This window comes from Tursiops truncatus, chromosome 11, assembly GCF_011762595.2.
Source record: "Tursiops truncatus isolate mTurTru1 chromosome 11, mTurTru1.mat.Y, whole genome shotgun sequence".
NCBI lineage: Eukaryota > Metazoa > Chordata > Mammalia > Artiodactyla > Delphinidae > Tursiops > Tursiops truncatus.
The window spans coordinates 59,081,952-59,101,481 of NC_047044.1; the positions used below are offsets into that span (position 1 = coordinate 59,081,952).

At 47.6% G+C, this 19,530-nt stretch overlaps 1 protein-coding gene across 2 annotated transcripts in view; it reads right to left on the reverse strand.

Annotated features, from left to right (window-relative positions):
* Positions 1–4,874: 4,874 nt before the first annotated feature.
* Positions 4,875–19,530, reverse strand: part of NCKAP1L (NCK associated protein 1 like) — a 42,538-nt gene continuing 27,882 nt past the window's right edge. Inside the window, exons 23-32 of one of the 2 annotated variants that reach the window (XM_073788547.1) lie at positions 18,092–18,189; positions 17,866–17,959; positions 17,632–17,714; positions 17,256–17,336; positions 13,793–13,886; positions 12,769–12,885; positions 12,326–12,435; positions 10,827–10,919; positions 10,202–10,291; positions 4,875–6,315 (exon numbers count right to left, since the gene is read on the reverse strand). In XM_073788547.1, coding sequence (XP_073644648.1) covers positions 6,184–6,315; positions 10,202–10,291; positions 10,827–10,919; positions 12,326–12,435; positions 12,769–12,885; positions 13,793–13,886; positions 17,256–17,336; positions 17,632–17,714; positions 17,866–17,959; positions 18,092–18,189 — 992 coding nt within the window. In that variant the 3' untranslated portion in view covers positions 4,875–6,183. The remainder of the gene's footprint in view (positions 6,316–10,201; positions 10,292–10,826; positions 10,920–12,325; positions 12,436–12,768; positions 12,886–13,792; positions 13,887–17,255; positions 17,337–17,631; positions 17,715–17,865; positions 17,960–18,091; positions 18,190–19,530) is intronic. The other variant, XM_019947015.3, reaches the window with a different exon arrangement.

Sequence of the window (19,530 nt, forward strand, 5' to 3'; positions counted from 1 at the left end):
GAGTGGCCACGGTATCCCACACCTCTGCCCCCGTTCCCTTAGCGCGGTCTTCCTGACACGCACCCATCATGTGGCCTTCCCCCTGGTGCCTCTAACTACCCACCTGGCGGGTGGGAGTCTCTCCTAAGCTTAAAGCTTTCCAGAGAGAATTCACAAGAGCAGGCCGCACCCCATCTTCATTTGGCTATAGATAACTCCATAAGGACCAGGAAATCATTCCTATCTCATCTCAACCCCTGCTGTAGCTTTCCAGTTTATTTCCTCTTATTCTGTCTTCTGTGAAAGAAATCTAATGGCTAAGGGCGCAACACAAAAGTTTAGCTGCTTAAAGCATCTGTAGAATGTATGATCTGGAATTTGAACTCAAGATTTATAACAGGGCAAAGCCTCTTCCATCAAATTGAGTCCTACCTGGAACTCTGGCAGGAACCACCTTAGGATTCCTTAAACTCCTCCTCCTTAATGACCACCTACTTTGGCATTGGGGAAAATCCTATATAAACAGAAAGTGGAGATGTATTCTCTAACGAATCCATGATCCCAGAATGTGAGTTTTAATTTCAAGAACTCTGGAGGTTGGAAGGAGGGGTGATAAGGAAAAGGTATGTACTCCATTCTAAATATCGGGTGGAAGCTCCCCTCTTCCCAAGCAATGGAGGAGAAAAGAACAGAAGTGGCAGCGTGAAGAGTCCCAACGTAAAATGATTGCCTTCTAGGCAATTAGGTTAGGTCAGGCCTTCCGACCTGACAGGACAGAGAAGTATCAGCAGAACCAGCTCCCAGGAAATACGGAAGCAGAAGGAGAGAGCAAAGTCAGAGATGCAGAAAAAAGCAGAAAGAATACTGAGACTTCAGCCTCTCTGTCCATCTAACTTCAGCATACACTGTTTCCCCTCCTGGCCAGCGGAACTGCCCCAGCCAAGACATAGATGCCTCTGAGATCCGAGTCTCACTCCTACACAATCCAGCTCTCAAAACCTGAGAGCAATCACCTTCCTTATCAACTGAAAAAGAATGGGCTGGAAACCATAATTCTTTTTCTTTCTTTTTTTTAAAATTTATTTTTGGCTGCATTAGGGGTCTTTGTTGCTGCGTGCGGGCTTTCTCTAGCTGTGGCAAGCGGGGGCTACTCTTCGTTGCGGTGCGCGGGCTTCTCATTGCGGTGGCTTCTCTTGTCGCGGAGCATGTGCTCTAGGCATGGAAAGTTGTGGCTCGTGGGCTCTAGAGCGCAGGCTCAGTGGCTGTGGCGCACGGGCTTAGTTGCTCCATGGTATGTGGGATCTTCCCGGACCTGGGCTCAAACCCATGTGCCCTGCATTGGCAGGCGGATTCTTAACCACTGCGCCACCAGGGAAGTCCTGGAAACTATAATTCAAAAGAACTGCAAAATAAGATTACAGCTAAAGAGCTTTAATTAGGAAATTGGGATTAGAGCTAAGGAGCTCTCCAAATTAGGCAGGCATTTCAAGTAGAAGAGGTGGGAAAGAGGCAGGAGATGTACTTCCCGAGGGATCGCTCAACGTTTCTTGTCAACACAGTGACATATCCCATCCCTGCCCTCTCAGGCCCCCAAGTCCTAACCCAGTTTAAGAAAAGGAAAATTCACTCACACACACACACACACACACACAAATTATTCATGAAAGATACTTCAGAGTCCATATAGTCTCACCCCATCCATTTAACAAATGAGAAACTAAGCCCAGAAAAATTGTGTGGTCCCACAGAGTCAGTGACAAAGCCAGGGCCAAGTCTCCTAAACTGTTTCTAGTGCTTTTCTGTTCTGTGGCTCTCTTTCTCTTTCTTTATCCCCAGTCCTGGCATTTAACCTCAACCTTGTTTCAATCCAATCCCATTTCTGCCTTACCCTACCTCTAGAGAGGTAAGAACAGGGTATGTCTGCTGCATTCATAGGCTCAAAAGACCACCACCGTTCTTCTCTCCCTGTCTTTTCCCCTTGTCCTCCACCCCCAGCTTTCCCAGGCTCCTTCTGCCCAACCTTATCCCTCTCTTTTTCAGCTTCCAAACTGCCTCTGCCCCAGACCCTGCCTCCTCACTCCCCTAACCCCAGCCGACAAGCTTTGAGTTTGATAAAGACCAAAAAAAAAAAAAAAAAGAAAAGAAAAACGATGCTTTGGCAGCGGGTGGCGGTGACGGCTGGATGTGATCTGCCTCCTACAGGAATGCTATTTAAAGGGGCAGCCTCACAATTCTCTCCCTCCAAAGTGACAAGAGAAAAGCCTGCTCCTCAATCTCTCCAGAGCTGCAAACTCAGCTCAAGTTAACTTCTGACTTCCTCAACCTGCACCCTGGCCTGCCGCTCCTGCTTCCTATTTAGGTGGGAGGGAGAGGACTTGACAACTCATCGAGGTGTGGGGGCTGAGGGGGGATTCATCCTCGTCTCCTTTGATGACAGGTACTTAGGAGGAGCAGGAGGCCCTGGGAGGACTGGAAGAACACTCGTCCCCCAACCACGTGAGTGCATTTCCACCAGGTGCCAGCTTCTCAAAGTCAAACTTTGTTGGAGGAGAACTGATCTAGGCAAGAGGATCTAAGGTTAGGGAAGTCTTGTCCCTAGCGGGGACCTCCTTCCCTTCTGGGTCCCCGTGTGCAAACCACATTTGTTCTTTCCCTCCCAGGCAAAGTGCCAGAGGGTGAGATCCCCTCGGCCAGGCCCCGGCCCCCCTGCACATGAAGGCTGCCTTCACCCACCCACTGGACTGAACAGCATAGTGGGGGAAGCACTGTTTTTACTGCCCAAAGGAACGGGAGCTCCTCTGCAAGCATCTCGCCCCGGGTCTGGTGGGAGCGATAATTCTATCTCATTGCTGCAAACAAGTTAATGGAGATTTTAATGAAAACACTGCACTGATGAAAATGCTGAGGCTAGAACCTACTCTCTGTCTGTGAGACAAAACAATCGGGTCAGAATTTCTCCTTGATATTCATTCTGCAGTTCCTTTTAGACCTAACTAAAGCGAGCTGGGGATCTGAGAGGAGAAAGCAGTTCATTGTTGATTGCATCCCAGACTGTAAGAGGTCAGAGACCCTCCTGGCCAAGGAAGTAAACTGCCTAAAATGCCAATGGGTCCTGTTACCTCATCTGTCCTTCACCTCTAGACAGTCACCTTTTGTTTCAGGTGGTAAAGGCCATATGTCCTCACCTTCTCCTGTTTTTGCTCATTCTAAGGTCTCTGGATTCTAACAACTAAGCCTTCCCTGATGAAGAGACAGTCGGGGAAGGTAGAAAAGGTTTAGGACTGAATGTCATATTTGGGTCCCAGTTCCAGATGTACTGCTAAACATGTGACCTTCATTAAGTCATTTAACATCTCTGAATCTGCTTACTGGCCTGAAATAGGGAAGCCTTTCCCTGGCTACCTTGCAGAATTGTCTTAAGGATGTGAGAGCACTTTGAAAAATTTTATGTGGTAGAGGAGTATGTGTGTGATTATATGTTTATAAAAAGATATTATGTCGGGCTTCCCTGGTGGCGCAGTGGTTGAGAGTCTGCCTGCCGATGCAGGGGACGCAGGTTCGTGCCCTGGTCCAGGAAGATCCCACATGCCGCGGAGTGGCTGGGCCCGTGAGCCATGGCCGCTGACCCAGCGCATCTGGAGCCTGTGCTCCGCAACGGGAGAGGCCAAAACAGTGAGGCCTGCGTACCGAAAAAAAAAAAAAAAAAAAAAAATATATATATATATATATATATATATAATGTCATTATTACAGATATTATGTCTACCCTCTATTCCCCTGCAGCAACTTGTCTTGCTGTCCTCCTTTAGAAAAGGAGGACAGATTTGTGTTGCCAGGGGTTAGGGAAGGGGGAGGGGGTTGCAGGAGGGACATAAAAGAACAATATGAGGGGTTCTTTTTTAAAATATTTGGCTGCATCAGGTCTTAGTTGTGGCGCGTGGGCTCTTCTTTGCAGTGTGTGGGCTTCTCTCTTGCTGTGGCACGTGGGGCTCAGTAGTTGTGGCACACAGGCTCTCTAGTTGTGGTGTGCGGGCTCTAGAGTGCATGAGCTTAGTTGCTCCGTGGCATGTGGGATCTTAGTTCCCTGAGCAGGGATTGAACCCACGTCCCCTGCATTGGAGGGCAGATTCTTAACCACTGGGCCACAAGCGAAGTCCCTGAGGGGGTTCTTGCAGTGATAAAACTGTCCTGTGTCTTGATCATGGTGGCGGATGTGTGAACCTACATGTGATAAAGCTGTACAGAGCTAAATACACACAATGAAACGAGTATTGAGACTGATAAAGTGCTGTTGGCAACTTGTGATTAAAAAAAGATGTAAACATGAAAAAAAATCCTGGTTATGATGGCATAGTATAATTTTGCAAGATGTTACCTTTGAGGAAAACTGGTAAAGGTACACAGGATCACTCTGTATTATTTCTTACAAGTGCATGTGGATTAACTATCTCAATAAATATTTTAATTAAAAAAAAAAGTGATTATGTCTACCCTCTATTCCCCTTCAGCAACTTGTCCTGCTGTCCTCTGGGAGGCTCCTCTTAGCGATTCCACATGTATATGGAAAAAGGATCTCCCAGCTCCTCAACGAGAAGATCCCAGCAGAGATATAAGAGGGTAAGGGTAGTTGCTCAGATATTTCTGAGCTCTCTCTTCCTCATCAACTTTGCCTTCAGTCTCAGTAGGCCTGACCCCAAATCACTCCTTAGAACATAATGTCCTTTCCATAGCACAGAAGGACAATTCGCTGACGCACGAAGCAGGACCCTCTGATGCTTCTATCCTAAAGAGTAGACAATTGTTGCTAAGAAAAACTTGTGTATTGATTATGGCCGCCAAGTTTAATGAGTATTGACTAAGCCTGGGTCTCGAGAAATAAAGATCGAACACACAAATATCTAAAAATAGCTAACAAATAGCTTTAATGAACTCCGATGGATTTGCTGAAAACCAAAAATCGCTTCCCTTTTATCATGGAAGTATAGACATGACCCTAATTAATCAATTAGTTAATTATATTTGCCCATTCCAACCACTCTAGACTTGTGACATACATGATCTGTTGCTCCAGTCCTCCCTGGCACTGGGTGCACAGAAGTGCTGGATGGGTGCCACTGTTTCCTGCCACGGAGTTAACTAAACCTAGTTTAGTGCTATCTTGAATGCCCTGGGCTTTGTGACACTTGAAATTCTAATTAGTGCAGAAAAGGGCGAAGCTGAAACAGCTTGTACTCCCTCAAGTATACCTACTCTCAGGGCCCTGTAACCTAATGAGGTCTATGAAATTTAAGATCTAGAAGAGAAATTCCTGCCTGGAGCAACAGCTGTACCCAGGATGACAAGGGGATTTGGGTTAAGTTAGTCCCTCCAAACAGGGGGGAGAATACCCCCAAATGCTATGTGACGGAAACTCACATGACACTGGTCCAATTAGTTGTCCTGTGACCTACAATTAATCTAGACTGACCCTCTGCTCTGGGTTGTGGCGATGTCAAGGAAAAGCAGGAGGGTTAAAGTTCAACAGATGAGAGGACTTAACTGGTTACCTACAAGGTGTGGTAGGGCAGGTGAGGGGGGGTTTGGGGCAGTGAAAACCTCTCAAGAGCACTTCCTCGTTGCCCCTGCAGGCCGCAGAGCTGGAAGCAGAGGAAGAGACTCACGGCTCCTACAAGAGCTCCCACGAGGGAAGAAGGGGCTCCTTTGCTACTACTTTGCAGTAGGGGCAGGCCGAACGCTTGCTGAACACATTTGGAAGAGGAAGAGAGGAGATAATCGTCCTAATGAATGTGCAGAAGACAAAAGCAGCTCCAGTGGGAGGATTATAGGCTCATTATGGTTTAATATGATGATTGATCATCTCTGCCCGCCAGCATTGTCCTAGAATAGTGATGAAGGTCGAAGAGACCCATGCCAGTCAGAGCTCAAGCTCTAGTCCCCAGAAGATAGAAAACATACTTGTGTGTCAAGTTTTTTTCATTGTAAAACTTCATACCCGTGGCCCCAATCCCCTAAATTTTTTCCATAAAAAATCCTCCATTCCCCGCCCCAGTGGGCCCCACTTGTCTATGATATCTCAGCCCTGGGCTGTTCCCCCATATTCCTCTTCACCAACTCTGGCTGATCCTCTCTCTAGCGACCCCACCCTTTGAGAAAATAGCCACAGTTTCCACTGCAGCGTGGGCTGAGGCAGGTCCAAGGGGCCCTTCAGTGGGTACTGGCCGACACTCGGTTCAGGTGGAAGGCCCGGGATACCTCCCGATAGGCATTTCGAAGCAGGACATACGGGAAACAGGACTCCAGCATGTCCAGAGTCAGGAAGGAGGATTCCTCCACCACCTGGAAGAGAAAGGGCCAAGACAGATGAGGACCCCAGGTAGGGCGTACCTCAGTGACACCCTGTTCCTCTTCATTCAGTTCCCTGGGCCCTCTGGGGTGCTTAGAGTTACAAGTGAATGGGGTTCCCAAGGCACTGTCCCCCCCGTTCCTCCCACACTTCATTCCACTCTAGGAAAGCAATGTGGCCTCTTCAGCTCCTTATAATGGCCTCTGTGCCCCTCCTCAGGGTTATATAAAGGGCTCAGAAGAAGAAAGCAGGAAAGAATCACTTCTCTAGCAACGGAAAAACTCCCATTCTCTCCCATTCTGGATGCTAAATCATACGTGGGTGGGCAGCACAGATGCAGGTAAAGATGGATAAAAGAGCTAAAGACAAAGCTCTGCAGAGAAAGAAACAATTACCACTACAGGCCAAGAAAGAGGGGTCTGGAATCCACACGGGTCCTCTTGGGCTGGGCCTCAGTCTCCTCCCTCCCTTAGTACAGTGCTTGGGGAACAGTAAGGATGCTGCATGAAGGAGCAGGCATGATTAATTAGTTTAATTAGAAGCCTGTGTGCTGCGGTAACCCCTGCAGCCCGCAGAGCCAAGCAGAATGATAGATGGAGATACCTGGGTAAGACAGAGGGAAGCGGGGCAGGGAGATATTAGCGAAGAGCAGCACAGCCTAGCGTTGGGCCAGAGGGCCCCCTTCCCTAAGGAAGGAACAGGGTGTCTTTCCTTCGGTACTCTCCTCACCCAAGAGGTTATGGGACTAAAAACACACTCTGGAGAGAAGTGTCCCATATCCTCTGGCAGTTCACACAGATGAGCCTTCCCAATATGTCTGGTGTTTCAAGTCCTGAAAATTCACTCAGGGAAGAGAATCTACCGTCTCTACTCTAACATGTGTCTCTCCCTGAAGCCCTTTCAAGTTTTAAAATTTGTAAGATACTGCAATTCTCAAACCATGCGCACACAATACACACAACAGCCTCAGAAGAGCAGACACCACAGGCTGAAGGAAAGGAAATCTGCCCGTAAAACTGTAGCTCTGATCTTGGGTTGGATGACAGAAAGAATTTCTTGCTACACACGAGACTTTCAAAAGTTAAGCCAGGAGACAGATAGGATCTCTTTTCCAGGACATGACCCTTGGGTACAGGGAAATGAGTGGTGGCTTCAAGAAGACCCACTTGCCCAAGACTTCTATTCTCCGCTCTATTAAGCACAGAAAACCACAGGGCTCCTAACTGGAGGAAATTCATGGTAGCGGAAACAGCCCTAGAGTGAAGGCCAAGAAATGGGTTCTAGTCCCAAATCTGCCCATGTATTCTGGGGGAGACCTTGGATGTCATCTTTCCCTCCCTCTCACCTATGAATTGTGAGGACTGGACTAACTGCCCGCATCTGATCTGGTTCTGACATCTAGGATTCCATGATCCTATGAGAGAGTCATTCCTTCCTCCGTGACACCCAAGCCAGGAACAATCTGACAGTAGTGGGGATGGGCACTGCCCAGGCTTGACAGCCAAGACAGAAAGACCCCACAGACAGAAGTGCCTGCCCAGGATTTGGGGCTACCTGAGTAGCCTCTTAACTCAAAATACAGCCCCTTCCCCTCAGTCATTTCAAATTCTCTGTGGAACCATTTGCATTTAAATTGCTTTGCAGCAGCTAGGCCCTCTGTCTCTTCCCTCCTACAAAAGTGCCTGGTCCTAGCTCTGTTCCAGCCACTCTGCAGGCCTGTGATGCCTTAAGGGGCAGACAGCTTCCCACACTTTGGGGCGGGGGGAGGGTGGGACGCAAAGCAGAGGGAGGAGATGGCACGGAGCGGCAATACAGCATCACCTCCAACCTCACAGAGGTGAAAACTGCCCAAGGGAATGAACAGGCGTGCCTAAATCATCCAGAAACTAAACTAAGCAGTGGAGAGAGGGGACTAACATTTATTTAGCCTCTCTTATGTAGTAGGCACTTTTATATATACCGTCTCATGAATCCTTGCCCCTCTATCATAAGGATAATTGACCACTTTCATGGCTGAAGAATCAGTCTCAGAAAGGTTAATTAACTTGCCCAAGGTCCCGCTGCTCTGAAGACTGTGCTCTACCTAGCATACTATACTTGCCTTCCCTCTGCCCTCCTTTGCCTCCTGTGCCTTCTCACCCCTCACCTCACCCCCGCCCCCTCAGGTCCATTCTCTTCTCTTCTCCATCATAATCCTTAATCAGCCCAGCCTAGGCCTTTTTCAAGCTGGAGAAACGGAGACACAGACACCACTCAATGCCTGTGTATTTAAAGAAGGAGACCCAGAGGGAGTCCCAGGCTTGCCTGCCCCTAATATTTGTCGGCCTGGCCAAGAGTACAAATGGAAGCCCATATACCAGATGACTAAATAAATCAGACAAACTATTCTTCCTTGTGACCTTTGCAATATGTAGTCGTCTCTCAGTATTCATGGGGTACCGGCAGGGGATTTGTTCTAGAACCAGCCCTGGAACTAATTCAGGGGATTCAGACACCAGAATCTGTAGATGCCCAAGTTACTTATATAAAATGGCATAGTATTTGCATATAACCTACAATATCTTCCCATATACTTAAATCACCTCTAGATTACTTACAATACCTAATACAATGTAAATGCTGCATAAGCCATTGTAAATACAGTGTAAATGCTTAAATAGTTGCTGGTGTGGGCAAACTGAAGTTTTGCTTTATGGAACATCCTGGAATTTTTTTTTTAATATTTTCAATCCATGGTTGGTTGAATCCATGGCTGAGAACCTGTGGATATGGAGGGCTGAGTGTACCTTTACAATTTCATGGAAGACAGGTTTGAATCAAGAATTCTTAGACCCCTCAGAGTTCTGCACCAGAATAGGGGGAAGAGAGGGAATCAGCCTCCAGCCTGGCCCCCTTCTCCTCCCACCCCCAGTCTGGGGGATCTGTATACACACATAAACTTCCTGTCTGCACATCTAAACTCCAGCCATACATTCCGTGGGCTCTAGAGCACAGTCTGCCTCAGTAGGATGGACTTGGAGAAGCTCAGCACAAGCCCTACAAGTGGGCTGGAGCTGCTTAGCAGAGAATTCTGAGGCCCTAGAAATCTTTAGTGGGGGCTTCAAGGTGGGGCACAGGCTCCAGGTGGGCATGTCCTCTTCCTGTAGGCCAGAGGGGGCCACTTAAACCCAGGGCCCCGGACAGGAGCCCCTCCTGTCCACATCTAAGTGCAGCACTAACCGAGGGAATCAAACTTTAGAGCAAAAGAGTAAACATGTTGAAGAGGGAAACAGGGTCAAAGAGGAAAAGATTTTTTTTAAGTTAACTGGGTCAGAGTTCCCAGAACTTTCTGCCAAAGTCGGGGAAAGGCCACAGCTTGGGAAGACAGAAGAGACAGCAGGAGCTGTCTGATTCATGGCCCACCTGGCTCCCTGCCTTACAGCTTTTCAGCTAAAATCCCATCCCTCCTCTGAGCCCCCATCCCCCTCCCCCAGTTCAGCTGTGTGCTACTCAGCACCTTCTTCGTGGTACTCTTAAGGACAAGAAATACAGCGGTAGGAAGTGGTCAAGTAAAACCAAACATGTACTGGACAGATAGTTAAGGATGAGGGACACAGCTGCCCCACCACATCAGACTCAAGAACACTGCAGGGAACGGGGCCCAGTTAGCTAGGGGCTGGGAAGACCCTGTCCTGCAGAGAAGTCCTCGAAGTCTCTACTACCTTGGGATTACAAGACAAGTCTAGAATGTTAGCCAGAACGTAAGGCCTAGACCTCCTCAGGCAGAATTAAGTTCTTAGTTAATGCTTTTGGGTGATAATAATGGCTGGGAGCCAAGGACCCTAAAGAGGAACCTCCTTCTGGCCCTTCCTCTAAGACCAACTTACACCAGATACATACCAAGCGCATAAGCAGAGAAATGGATTCCCGATTTCTGGTTTTAAGCTTGTCAGTCTCCTGGCCCAGCTGCAGGAGGCTGACGGAAGCTACCTGTAAGGGAAGAACTTGTAAGGAAGCAGATTTTTTTTTTTCGCGGTACGCAGGCCTCTCACTGTTGTGGCCTCTCCCGGTGCAGAGCACAGGCTCCGGACGCGCAGGCTCAGCGGCCATGGCTCACGGGCCCAGCCGCTCCGCGGCATGTGGGATCTTCCCGGACCGGGGCATGAACCCGCGTCCCCTGCATCGGCAGGCGGACTCTCAACCACTGCGTCACCAGGGAAGCCCAGGAAGCAGATTTTTATGGTCAGAGTACAACAGCCTCAGACTAGGAGGTGAGTTAAGAAGTGCCGGGATGCTCCTGGAGGCTCAGGGTGGGCAAGCGGCAAATCCCCCAGGTCTCAGAGATGCACACTGCCTCTAAACTAGCCAGTGCAGACAACAGGAGGTTGCTGGAGGAGAGGCTGCAAGGGGCGAAGAAAGAACCTGCAGCAGAGGCAGGTAATACTGTATGCCAGGAGATTAATCTCTTTTCCTAGGCGGCCTCCAGACACCACTGTCATCAGACCGTTTACAGCTGACTCCCCACCCGACCAGAGACAGGGCTGGGCCTCTGATTCAGACACAGCGCTCTTGGTATTCTCCTCCTGTCAGCTCCCGAATGGCTGTCCTCTTCGTTCACCTTCAGGCCCCCAACAGATCAAAGAGGGAGAAAGATATGTCACTAATTGCATCCCAGGCCCAGGTTACCTGTACTCAGCAAACAAAGAGGGTAAAAGGGGAAAGGCGGGGGGTGATTCCCTTCTCACCCCATCTTAGAGATCTGGTGTGACTCCTCTTTCTATCCAAGATGCTCAGAGCCCATTTTGTGTGGCCTGTTGTCCCAGTTTAAATAGAGGCCCTCTCACTAAGCTTCCAAGTCCCTGACAGAAGTCCCTGACAGAGAAGTCTCAGGACAAGAGTGTGATTCCCTAGAGCATATGATCTACTGCTTCCTCCTAAAAAGAGACAGATAAGGACCTAGTTTTTAAATCAGGACCGTGCTTTGCAAAAGAATAAGCTCCCTATTGCTGAGAATGCTCCAGCAGGCAGTGGGTGCTGGACCATGTTTCAGAGGTGTATGGATGGGATTCCTACATGGAGTATTTAGAATGGGGAGCTCTGGGGCCTCTTTGAACAAAGGAAAGAGATTACTTATTCTGTGATTTTCCAGAGGCAAAACTTAGATCAATAATGATAGCTACAGGGAGTCAAACTTCGGCTAAAAACTATTTTAACAATTTTTTTCAAACAAACTGGCCATAACCTATAGTAAAATCAGCTGCTTGACTGTAAGTTCCAGTCCCTAGAAATCTAGACCAGTGATTCTCAAAGTGAGATCACAGGATGGGCAGCACCAACATTTCCCGGAACTTGTTGAAAATGCAAATTTTCCAGCCCCACCTCTAATCCACGGAATCAGAAATTCTCCAGGAGATTCTGACTTACAATGAAGTTTGAGAAGTTGAAAAAAGCTTGACTTTTTATCAGTATTAGAGTTGGAAAGGGCCTTATAGATGATAAAACTCAGTGTCTCTCCAACTTCACTGTACATCTGGTCTCCTGGAGACCTTGTTAAAAACAGAGGCCTGGACTCACCCTAGAATATTCTAATTCAGTAGGTCTGGTGTAAGGATCAGAAATCTGTATTTTAACAAATTCCTCAGGATAATGTAATGCACACCAAGGTAGTGAATCATGGATTCAGTTTAATCTTTCTAGTTAATAAATGGGAAAACTGAGGACCCAAAAGTTTGGGTCTTCAGAGATCACACAACTGCTTAGTGGCAGATCCAAAACTAGAGCTCAGATTTGCTAACTCTTAGGCCAATGCTCCTTCCAAGTATTTGGGCAGAGGCTGAAATACCAGCTGTTACAGAATCTAGAAGAAACCCCTGCCTTTCACAAAGTGGCCTCTCACTACTTAATGAATAGGATGGGAGGTTAGGCTACAAGACCTGCTCAACAATAACTGTCTATGGATTTAAGTCAAACCAATTCCCACCAGACTTTGCAATCATCCATTCCTTATAACCTATACCCACTCACCACCAGAAATTCCTTGAGGTGAGTTTCAATGTTCTTGTTGTAGAGGGTGAAGAGGGCAGCAGACACCTGGATGATGGCTTTGGTCAAGCAGTGAATATTGTTGCTGTAACCTAGGTAATTATTGACAGAGAGGGAGAGAAAGGAAAGGGAAGTGAGCCACCCCAGGCGACCCCAGCTAGTAACTTCTCATTTTTTCAGGCTGGGCCATCCCTATTTGACACCGAAAGGACTGGAAGGCATTTGAGGATTAGGAGAAGGATATTCCTATGAAATTTCACTGGAATTGAATTTTAGGAATAGTTCATTCTCAAGTGCTTTTTGAAACAGAACTTTATATCTGAGTCAGAAGTCTCTGTTTTCCAGATAAATGTCTCCGTCTCATATCCCAACCCCAGGACACTAACCTAAACTGCACTGGTTCCTCAAACCTACTCCTTACTTACCATCCTTCTCAATGCTATAGAAGGAAGCTGGGTCCATGGCAAGAAGGGGGAGGGAAACGGCAAGAAAGATCAAGAGCAGGCAGGCCACCTTATATTCTTCCTCAGGGGATGACGTATCTGGAAAGAAGGAAAAAGGAAAAGAGAGTAAGGTCAGCAAACAGGAGTTTTCTTCCAGGGGGTCCTACTTCGCCGAATTACTAGGAGGATCACATGAGAAATATCTGTGAAAATAATTTGTAGAGCACTATAGGCAAGTCATTACTGCTGCAGGGGACAGTACTAGCCTCCACTGATAGTGAGAGGCCTGAGTCCTGGAGGCTTCCCCTGGTGACTGAGCACAGCTCTTGGCAAAGGGCTCTGCTGACACGCAGTTTGAGGGCACTCTGTCAGCTACCTGATGGGGTGCAGAGGCAGGAAGGAGAGGAAAGAGTCTCACCAAAACCGAGAGAGAAGAGGGAGAGCCAGTCTGGCAATTTTAAAAGGGCTTACTACCAGCCCCCTGATTCCATCCTATTCTGAGTGTGTACAAGTATGAATGTGCTAATCCGAGGAAATGTGTAATGGAAATATAAGAGACAAGTGTGAGTCCAGGGGAGGAAGTGCATGGTGTCAAGGTGATTATAGGGGAGGGGGAGCACAAGATCATTCTGGGCAACTTGGATGCTATACCACACAAGCTAGTACGAATTCACGTCTACTGTGTATTGTTCACTCATCGTTTCATCTGCATTACTCTTATTTCCCCAACCAGATTGTAAGTTCCTTTGAGCACTTGCTGAGTACCAGACTCTCACTTAATACTTTTTAGCTGATTGACAGATCAACTGGTTAGAACCTGACTAGAAATCTAAATTGCCTGTGGAAGTATTTTCTGGGAATTAGAGACTATGCTTTAAGTCTTTCCTTAGCTCCCAGTTTATAACCTCTGAATTCACAATCCTAAATAAAGGTTTCTTTGAGACTGACATTTTTCCACCCCAAAATAGGGCCCAAGCCCTCCGTTGCCCCCTTTCCCCAATCTTACCAGTTTTCAGATTGGCAATGGCAGCCACCAGAGCTGGGTCAATGTCACAGCCCACCCCTGCAGCAGATGCTAGCTCAAAGACACTCAGGGTCACCTGGTAGAGAAGAAAACAACATTCTGGAGGGTATCCCCTGGAGAGAAGTGCTTGACAGAAGCTACAGGCAGTCAAGACTCCTGGATCACAGATTCTAAACTTTTGGTGTACTATCATCTTTGCTGCGTATTCCTTTCATAGATCTCCCTAACCTACAGGGGAAAGAGGAAAAAAAAAAATCCAGTGCTTTAGCTTGGCATTCAGATTCTCCACAATACAAATTTATTTTTTCAACCTTATTTCCTCAAATGCTTCCTACAGTCAATGCAGCCAGGGTAATTTATTCACTGTCTCCAAGCTACAACTTACTTTCTTACTTGCATGCTTCGGTTCATGTGCTTCCCTCTTCTAGAGTGTCCTTTCTTCTTGAGAGATGATAGAAAATATATATATTGGTCCCTGCCCCTGGTTCCTGACACAGGGCTCCTAAAACCCTTGTAATTCCCTAAGTGATAAAAGCACTAGGAACATTTTTTTGGTCTTATGTGGCAGCTCTGGGTGTGCTCCCGAACAGCTCCCGGAGGCGGCTGCTCCCCAGAAAGACCACACTTGGGTAGAAGTTGGGAATTTCCAGCCGCACCACACCCCCACTGCTCCAGAGAGGGGAGCGGGCCTGGATATAGGGTTAATAATTGATCATGCCTACATGAAGAAGCCTCCATAAAACCCCAACAGGACGGAGTTCAGAGAGCCTCCAGGTTGAGGACACATCCACGGACCAGGAGGGTGATGCAGCCCAACTCCACGGGGACAGAAGCTCCGGCCCTCAGGATCCTCCCAGACCTCGCCCCACGTATCTCTCCATCTGGCTGTTTATCTTATATGCTTTATCACATCCTTTAATAAACTGGTAGATGTGTTTCCCTGAGTTCTGTGAGCCACTCTAGCAAATTAATGGAAAATAAGGAGGGGGATATTGGAACCTCCGACCTACAGCCGGTTGGTCAGAAGCACAGGTGACAACTCAGGTTTGCAACTGGCTTCTGAAGCGGGGAGTAGGTGCAGACTTGTGCGAGTGAACCCTTAACCTGTGTGATCTGACACTATCTCCAGGTAGATAGTGTCAGAATTAAGTCTCAGGACACCCAACTGGTGTCACAGAGATTTGGTGGGGGAAAACCCCCACACATTTGGTGACCAGAAGTGTCAGAAGTGAAGTGTTCTGTGTGAGAGGAAAGAAGACTCACAGGAGAGAAACACGCAGGAAAGAACTGGGTTTTTCCCTACATAGGAAGGAAAAAAGTCTAGAGTTTTTCCTATTTACCTCTCCTCTACTTATATCTAAGTGACACCCACCCTTGAGGCCTAACTCAATCTCATATTCTCTATGGCGCCCTCCCTGCTGACCTCAGCCCAAGCTCATCTCTCCCTCCTTAACCTGGTGCCACTTACTTCACAGTGGTCACACACAGCACCTGGTATCATCAGTTTTCTTTTCAGATTGGAGGTGAGACGTATGGCTTATCTCATCAACTAGATTACAGTTTTTTTTTTTTAACCTCATGGCATAGAGAGGGGAGAAAAAGGCTTTAGAGTGAGAAGATCTGGGCTCAAATCCTAGCACCACCACTTACTAAATGTGTGACCTTGGCTAAAAGCTACTTAACTTCTTCAAGCCTCCATTTTCTCATCTGTAAAAGTGGGATAATGATACCTACCTCACAAAGTTGCTGTGAAGATTAAATTAGACCACATGTGTAAAGTAACTAACCTAGTGACTCACAGAGTCACTAAGACACTAATAACCGTTGTCCCTTTCGCTCTACTTCCTTTCTCTCAAAGCCAGGAACTCTGCATTTCTTTTATCCTCTCTAGGCTTTAACACAATGCTAAGCACATAGAAGGCATTCAGTTAATATTGATTGATTGATTCCTGAATCCCTCAGTGTACTTAGAATCAGGTTCCCAAGATGTAGCCCCAAACACCCACCCACAAATTACTCAGACCCCTTTTGAGGTTAAAAAAAAAAAAAAGACTTGAAAATGTTCTGAGAGAACAAGGATAACTGTTTCAACAGTAGATAACTAAGTAGAGTGTCAACCCCACAGACATAACAATAAACACACTGCCTGTGGTGCTGGACACAGAAAGTTAACCTCAGCCACATTCTGCTCTGCCCTTTATTTAAATTCCCTACTAACTAAATAACCCTGCTCATGGCACCCATGACCTAGGAGATCAGGGACCTGGTCCATGACCTGTGGTTTTCTGGAGGAAGAAAGTGATCATTGAAGGAGCTTCTGTTCTCTTCTCCTAATCTTCTCACCCCTCTGAGGCAGTAACAGAATCTCTGACGGACAGGTCATCCCCCACGCCACCCGACCTGCTCATTCTCCCAGGCAGGCAGAGCCTAAAGCTCGGAGCTGCCTGGGAGATGCCAGCTAGACACACTCCTGACAGGCCAGAGAGTTCAGCCCCACCACCAACACCTGCCTGAACCCCAGGCTCACCGTGACACCAAAGACCTGCCCTGAAGGAGCAGCCAATCCAGTGAAATGTCACCCCCTCAGGGCCCGTGACCCCTTGACCCTCATCATCTGATTTCAGGCAGAGAGGAGGAAATGTTCACAACTCTTTTGACCTCAAGGTAAAGGAAGTTTTTTTCTCTAAGTTTTCTTTTTTTTTCCTGACTACTTCCTGTTAACCAGTTTCCTCTTCTCACAGACCTCCCTCCGTTAACGGAATCAATTATAAGAGAAGTGCCCTGCCCTGTGCATTTGAAGGCCCTTGTTCCCAGCCTTCAGCTGTATTTCCTGCAAAACATACTTGTTTGTTCTAGGTGATTCAAAAGGCAAGCTGACGTGAGGTGGGGGAGGGGGAATGGATGTTTAACTTGGGTGCTTACAGAGTCCCCTCCGCCTTTCCCCATCTCTAGAGGAAATGAGGCCCAAGGCAGGTGACACACACACAGAGGAACCAGAAAGTTTCAGAACTAGGAGGAAGAAAAGGCCAGAAAAAGAACGGAAAATCTGAGGGCAGACAGGGTGGGTAGGAATGGAAGAAAAAAAATTTACAAAAAGTACCCAGGCTCCTGACTAAAGAGGGGACTTGTCTGCATATAGTTGGGTATCTAATTTGGACATCTTAGGAGAAAAGCTGTAGAAACTATCCTAGAACTTACTCCTCTCCCTCCAGTAACGTTTCCCTAGCCCCCGCAGGATCTCCCCAGGGCTCCCCAGCTGTGCACCCTCTCGCCTGACCAACGCCCCTCCCTCCACAAAAATCTCCCCCAATGTGTTTCTATTCAAATTCTGGCTCTTCTCCCTGCAGTATTCTTCAGAGCCCCCTCTCCCTTACTAGATCCTAGCTCCATCCATTTTCAACAACAAAAATCTCCTAATTAGATTCCACTTTGCACTCTCCCATACCTTGATATCTGTGTCTGGGGTGACAAACTCCTTCAGGCACTCAATGGGACCCATAAGAAATGGGCAGTGGGAGGAGAAAACCTGGAGGAAAGAGAGTACAAATGAGTCCAAGGGACAGTGGCCGATGCCTTCCAACAGGTGGAAACAAAGAAACAAAAAAAAGGCCTCAGCTTAGATAAGAACCTAGCCAGCTTCCCATGCCACTTCTCTCCTCATGCGTCTAGGTTTCTTCAGCTCATCTAGCCTCAAAGAACTTCCAGGACCTCTACCGAATTAAGCTCCGTTCTCCTCAATGCTCACCAACCCTTTCCACAACTTCTCACACAAGCCCTACCCAAGGCTTTATCCTGTGGCAGCCCCCTCTCCCTCAGCTCACCTCCCGAAGTCCCTCTTGGGCCATGGCCCTAAAACTGAGGATAACTCCAATGATGGTCATACGCTTCAGTACATTATCAGCCCCTGAGGAGAAAGAAGAGCATTCAAGAAGAGAACTCAGGAGAATGGCAACGGTTTTGCTTCTTCAGACCCAGCCTAGGCCCCAGAGCCCCAAAAACCTGTCATCCACAATGCTTTTCCCACAGTTCCTTCTCCCTTTAGGAGACGTGCTCACCCATCAGCTGGGGAAGCAGAGAAGCCATCAAGTCTGCCTTGCTAAAGTTGGATCTGATCTGAACAAGCACATCCATGTTTTCCACCACCAGCTTCTGCAGCCGGGACACAGAGCCATTAAGCACGAAAAGATGAGACCCATGGTACATCTTCCCCCCAGTCTCCTACCCCTACCCTTCTTCCCCCGGGGGCTGGACCTTCTTCCCGGGGGCTTGCTTCCACGGTACCTTCAGCTCCACGATCTGAGAGGTCACATGCCACATCAGGTTTTCACTCAGGAACTTCATGCCATAGGGGCCCAGGAGTTCAGCCAAAGCCCGCAACTCTGGAATAGAGTCACAGAGGCCCCAGGTGGGACTCAGAGAACGCCGGTGCGTTTGCACAATAGCTATAGGGTAACGTGAACACCTTAAGTGTTTTCCAGCAAGGAAAGGAAGTGGGAAGTTGGAGAGCAAACGTAGCCTGAAATCCTGTATTCAGGTGAGAGGTCTGGCCTGCCTGTGGGACAATTTACCCTCTCCCCACTGGTACCCACACCAAGACGTACCACAAATGATAACTATTTACTTTTCATTCCCATAAGAATCTAGACTTTCCCAGTCCCTTTACATGGCCCTGGACTTTACTCTTGCTGGACTAGCTGCACTAGCTTTATCACATGTTAAGCTCCTCTCTGAGCCTCAGTTCACTTCTCTGTAAAATGAAGAAATTAATATCCACTCTGAATACCTCCCAGAGTTGATATGATAGCATAATCAGTACACATCCCCAGACTCCCAGTTGTCTTTTCCCCTAAATTCTTCTTCCCTCAAGTCTGCCCCATTACCTTATCCCTCCCTACCCAACCTGCTTCTGGCCCTTTGTGAATTAAATAAAACCTGGCTGAGGAAATCCCATGTTAGAAACACTAGTGACAAATTCAGACAGGGAAGAGCTCCAGCTATGACCTTTGGCTATGGGCGGTCCCAGCAGAGAAAACCATAAAGACCAGAAGTAACAAGAGACCAGTAAAGGAAAGGTGAGTTTAATATAGTTAACAAGAGTTCAGAGGGAAAAGGAAATCAAGGCTCCACACTCAAGTGTTTAAAGGCAGGACCAGTTGATCTCCACCTCTACCATTGACAAAGGAAGTGGAACTGGTCACAGAAGCTGACACAGAGCCTCATGTGGAATAAATACTAAACATTTTTAGTCACCTATTTACAATAGGAACAACTGAGCTGAGAACTAGAAAAGGATTTCCAAACTGGTCAACTTAGATAATTCTAAAATGGCTGACAGAGAGGCAGAGGGGCTGAACTGCCTTCTCTGGAGAAAAGACACACTGATCTACTGATTTGGATCTGCCAACTCTCCTTACTCTGGTCCTCTCTAGGCTAGTAACCCTAGGGCATCCTTCTCTATCCATCTATCTATTTTTGCAGCAGCATTGCCCCATCACCATGGTAACCCAGGGAAATTGGGGTGGGGGTGGTAGAAGGGGGAATCAGCATTACCTCCTGCGGCTCGTCAGTTGTCAGAGAGACCTAAAGCTGATTTTAGATGCTGCCTACAGTCTGTGGGAGGAGCTGATAAGAAGGGGACATCTGAAGCCTCCAACAGGTAAAGGGTAGGGTCAGCTCACTGATGGAGTCAGTATGAGGGTAAGAAGAAGGCAGAGCTGGAA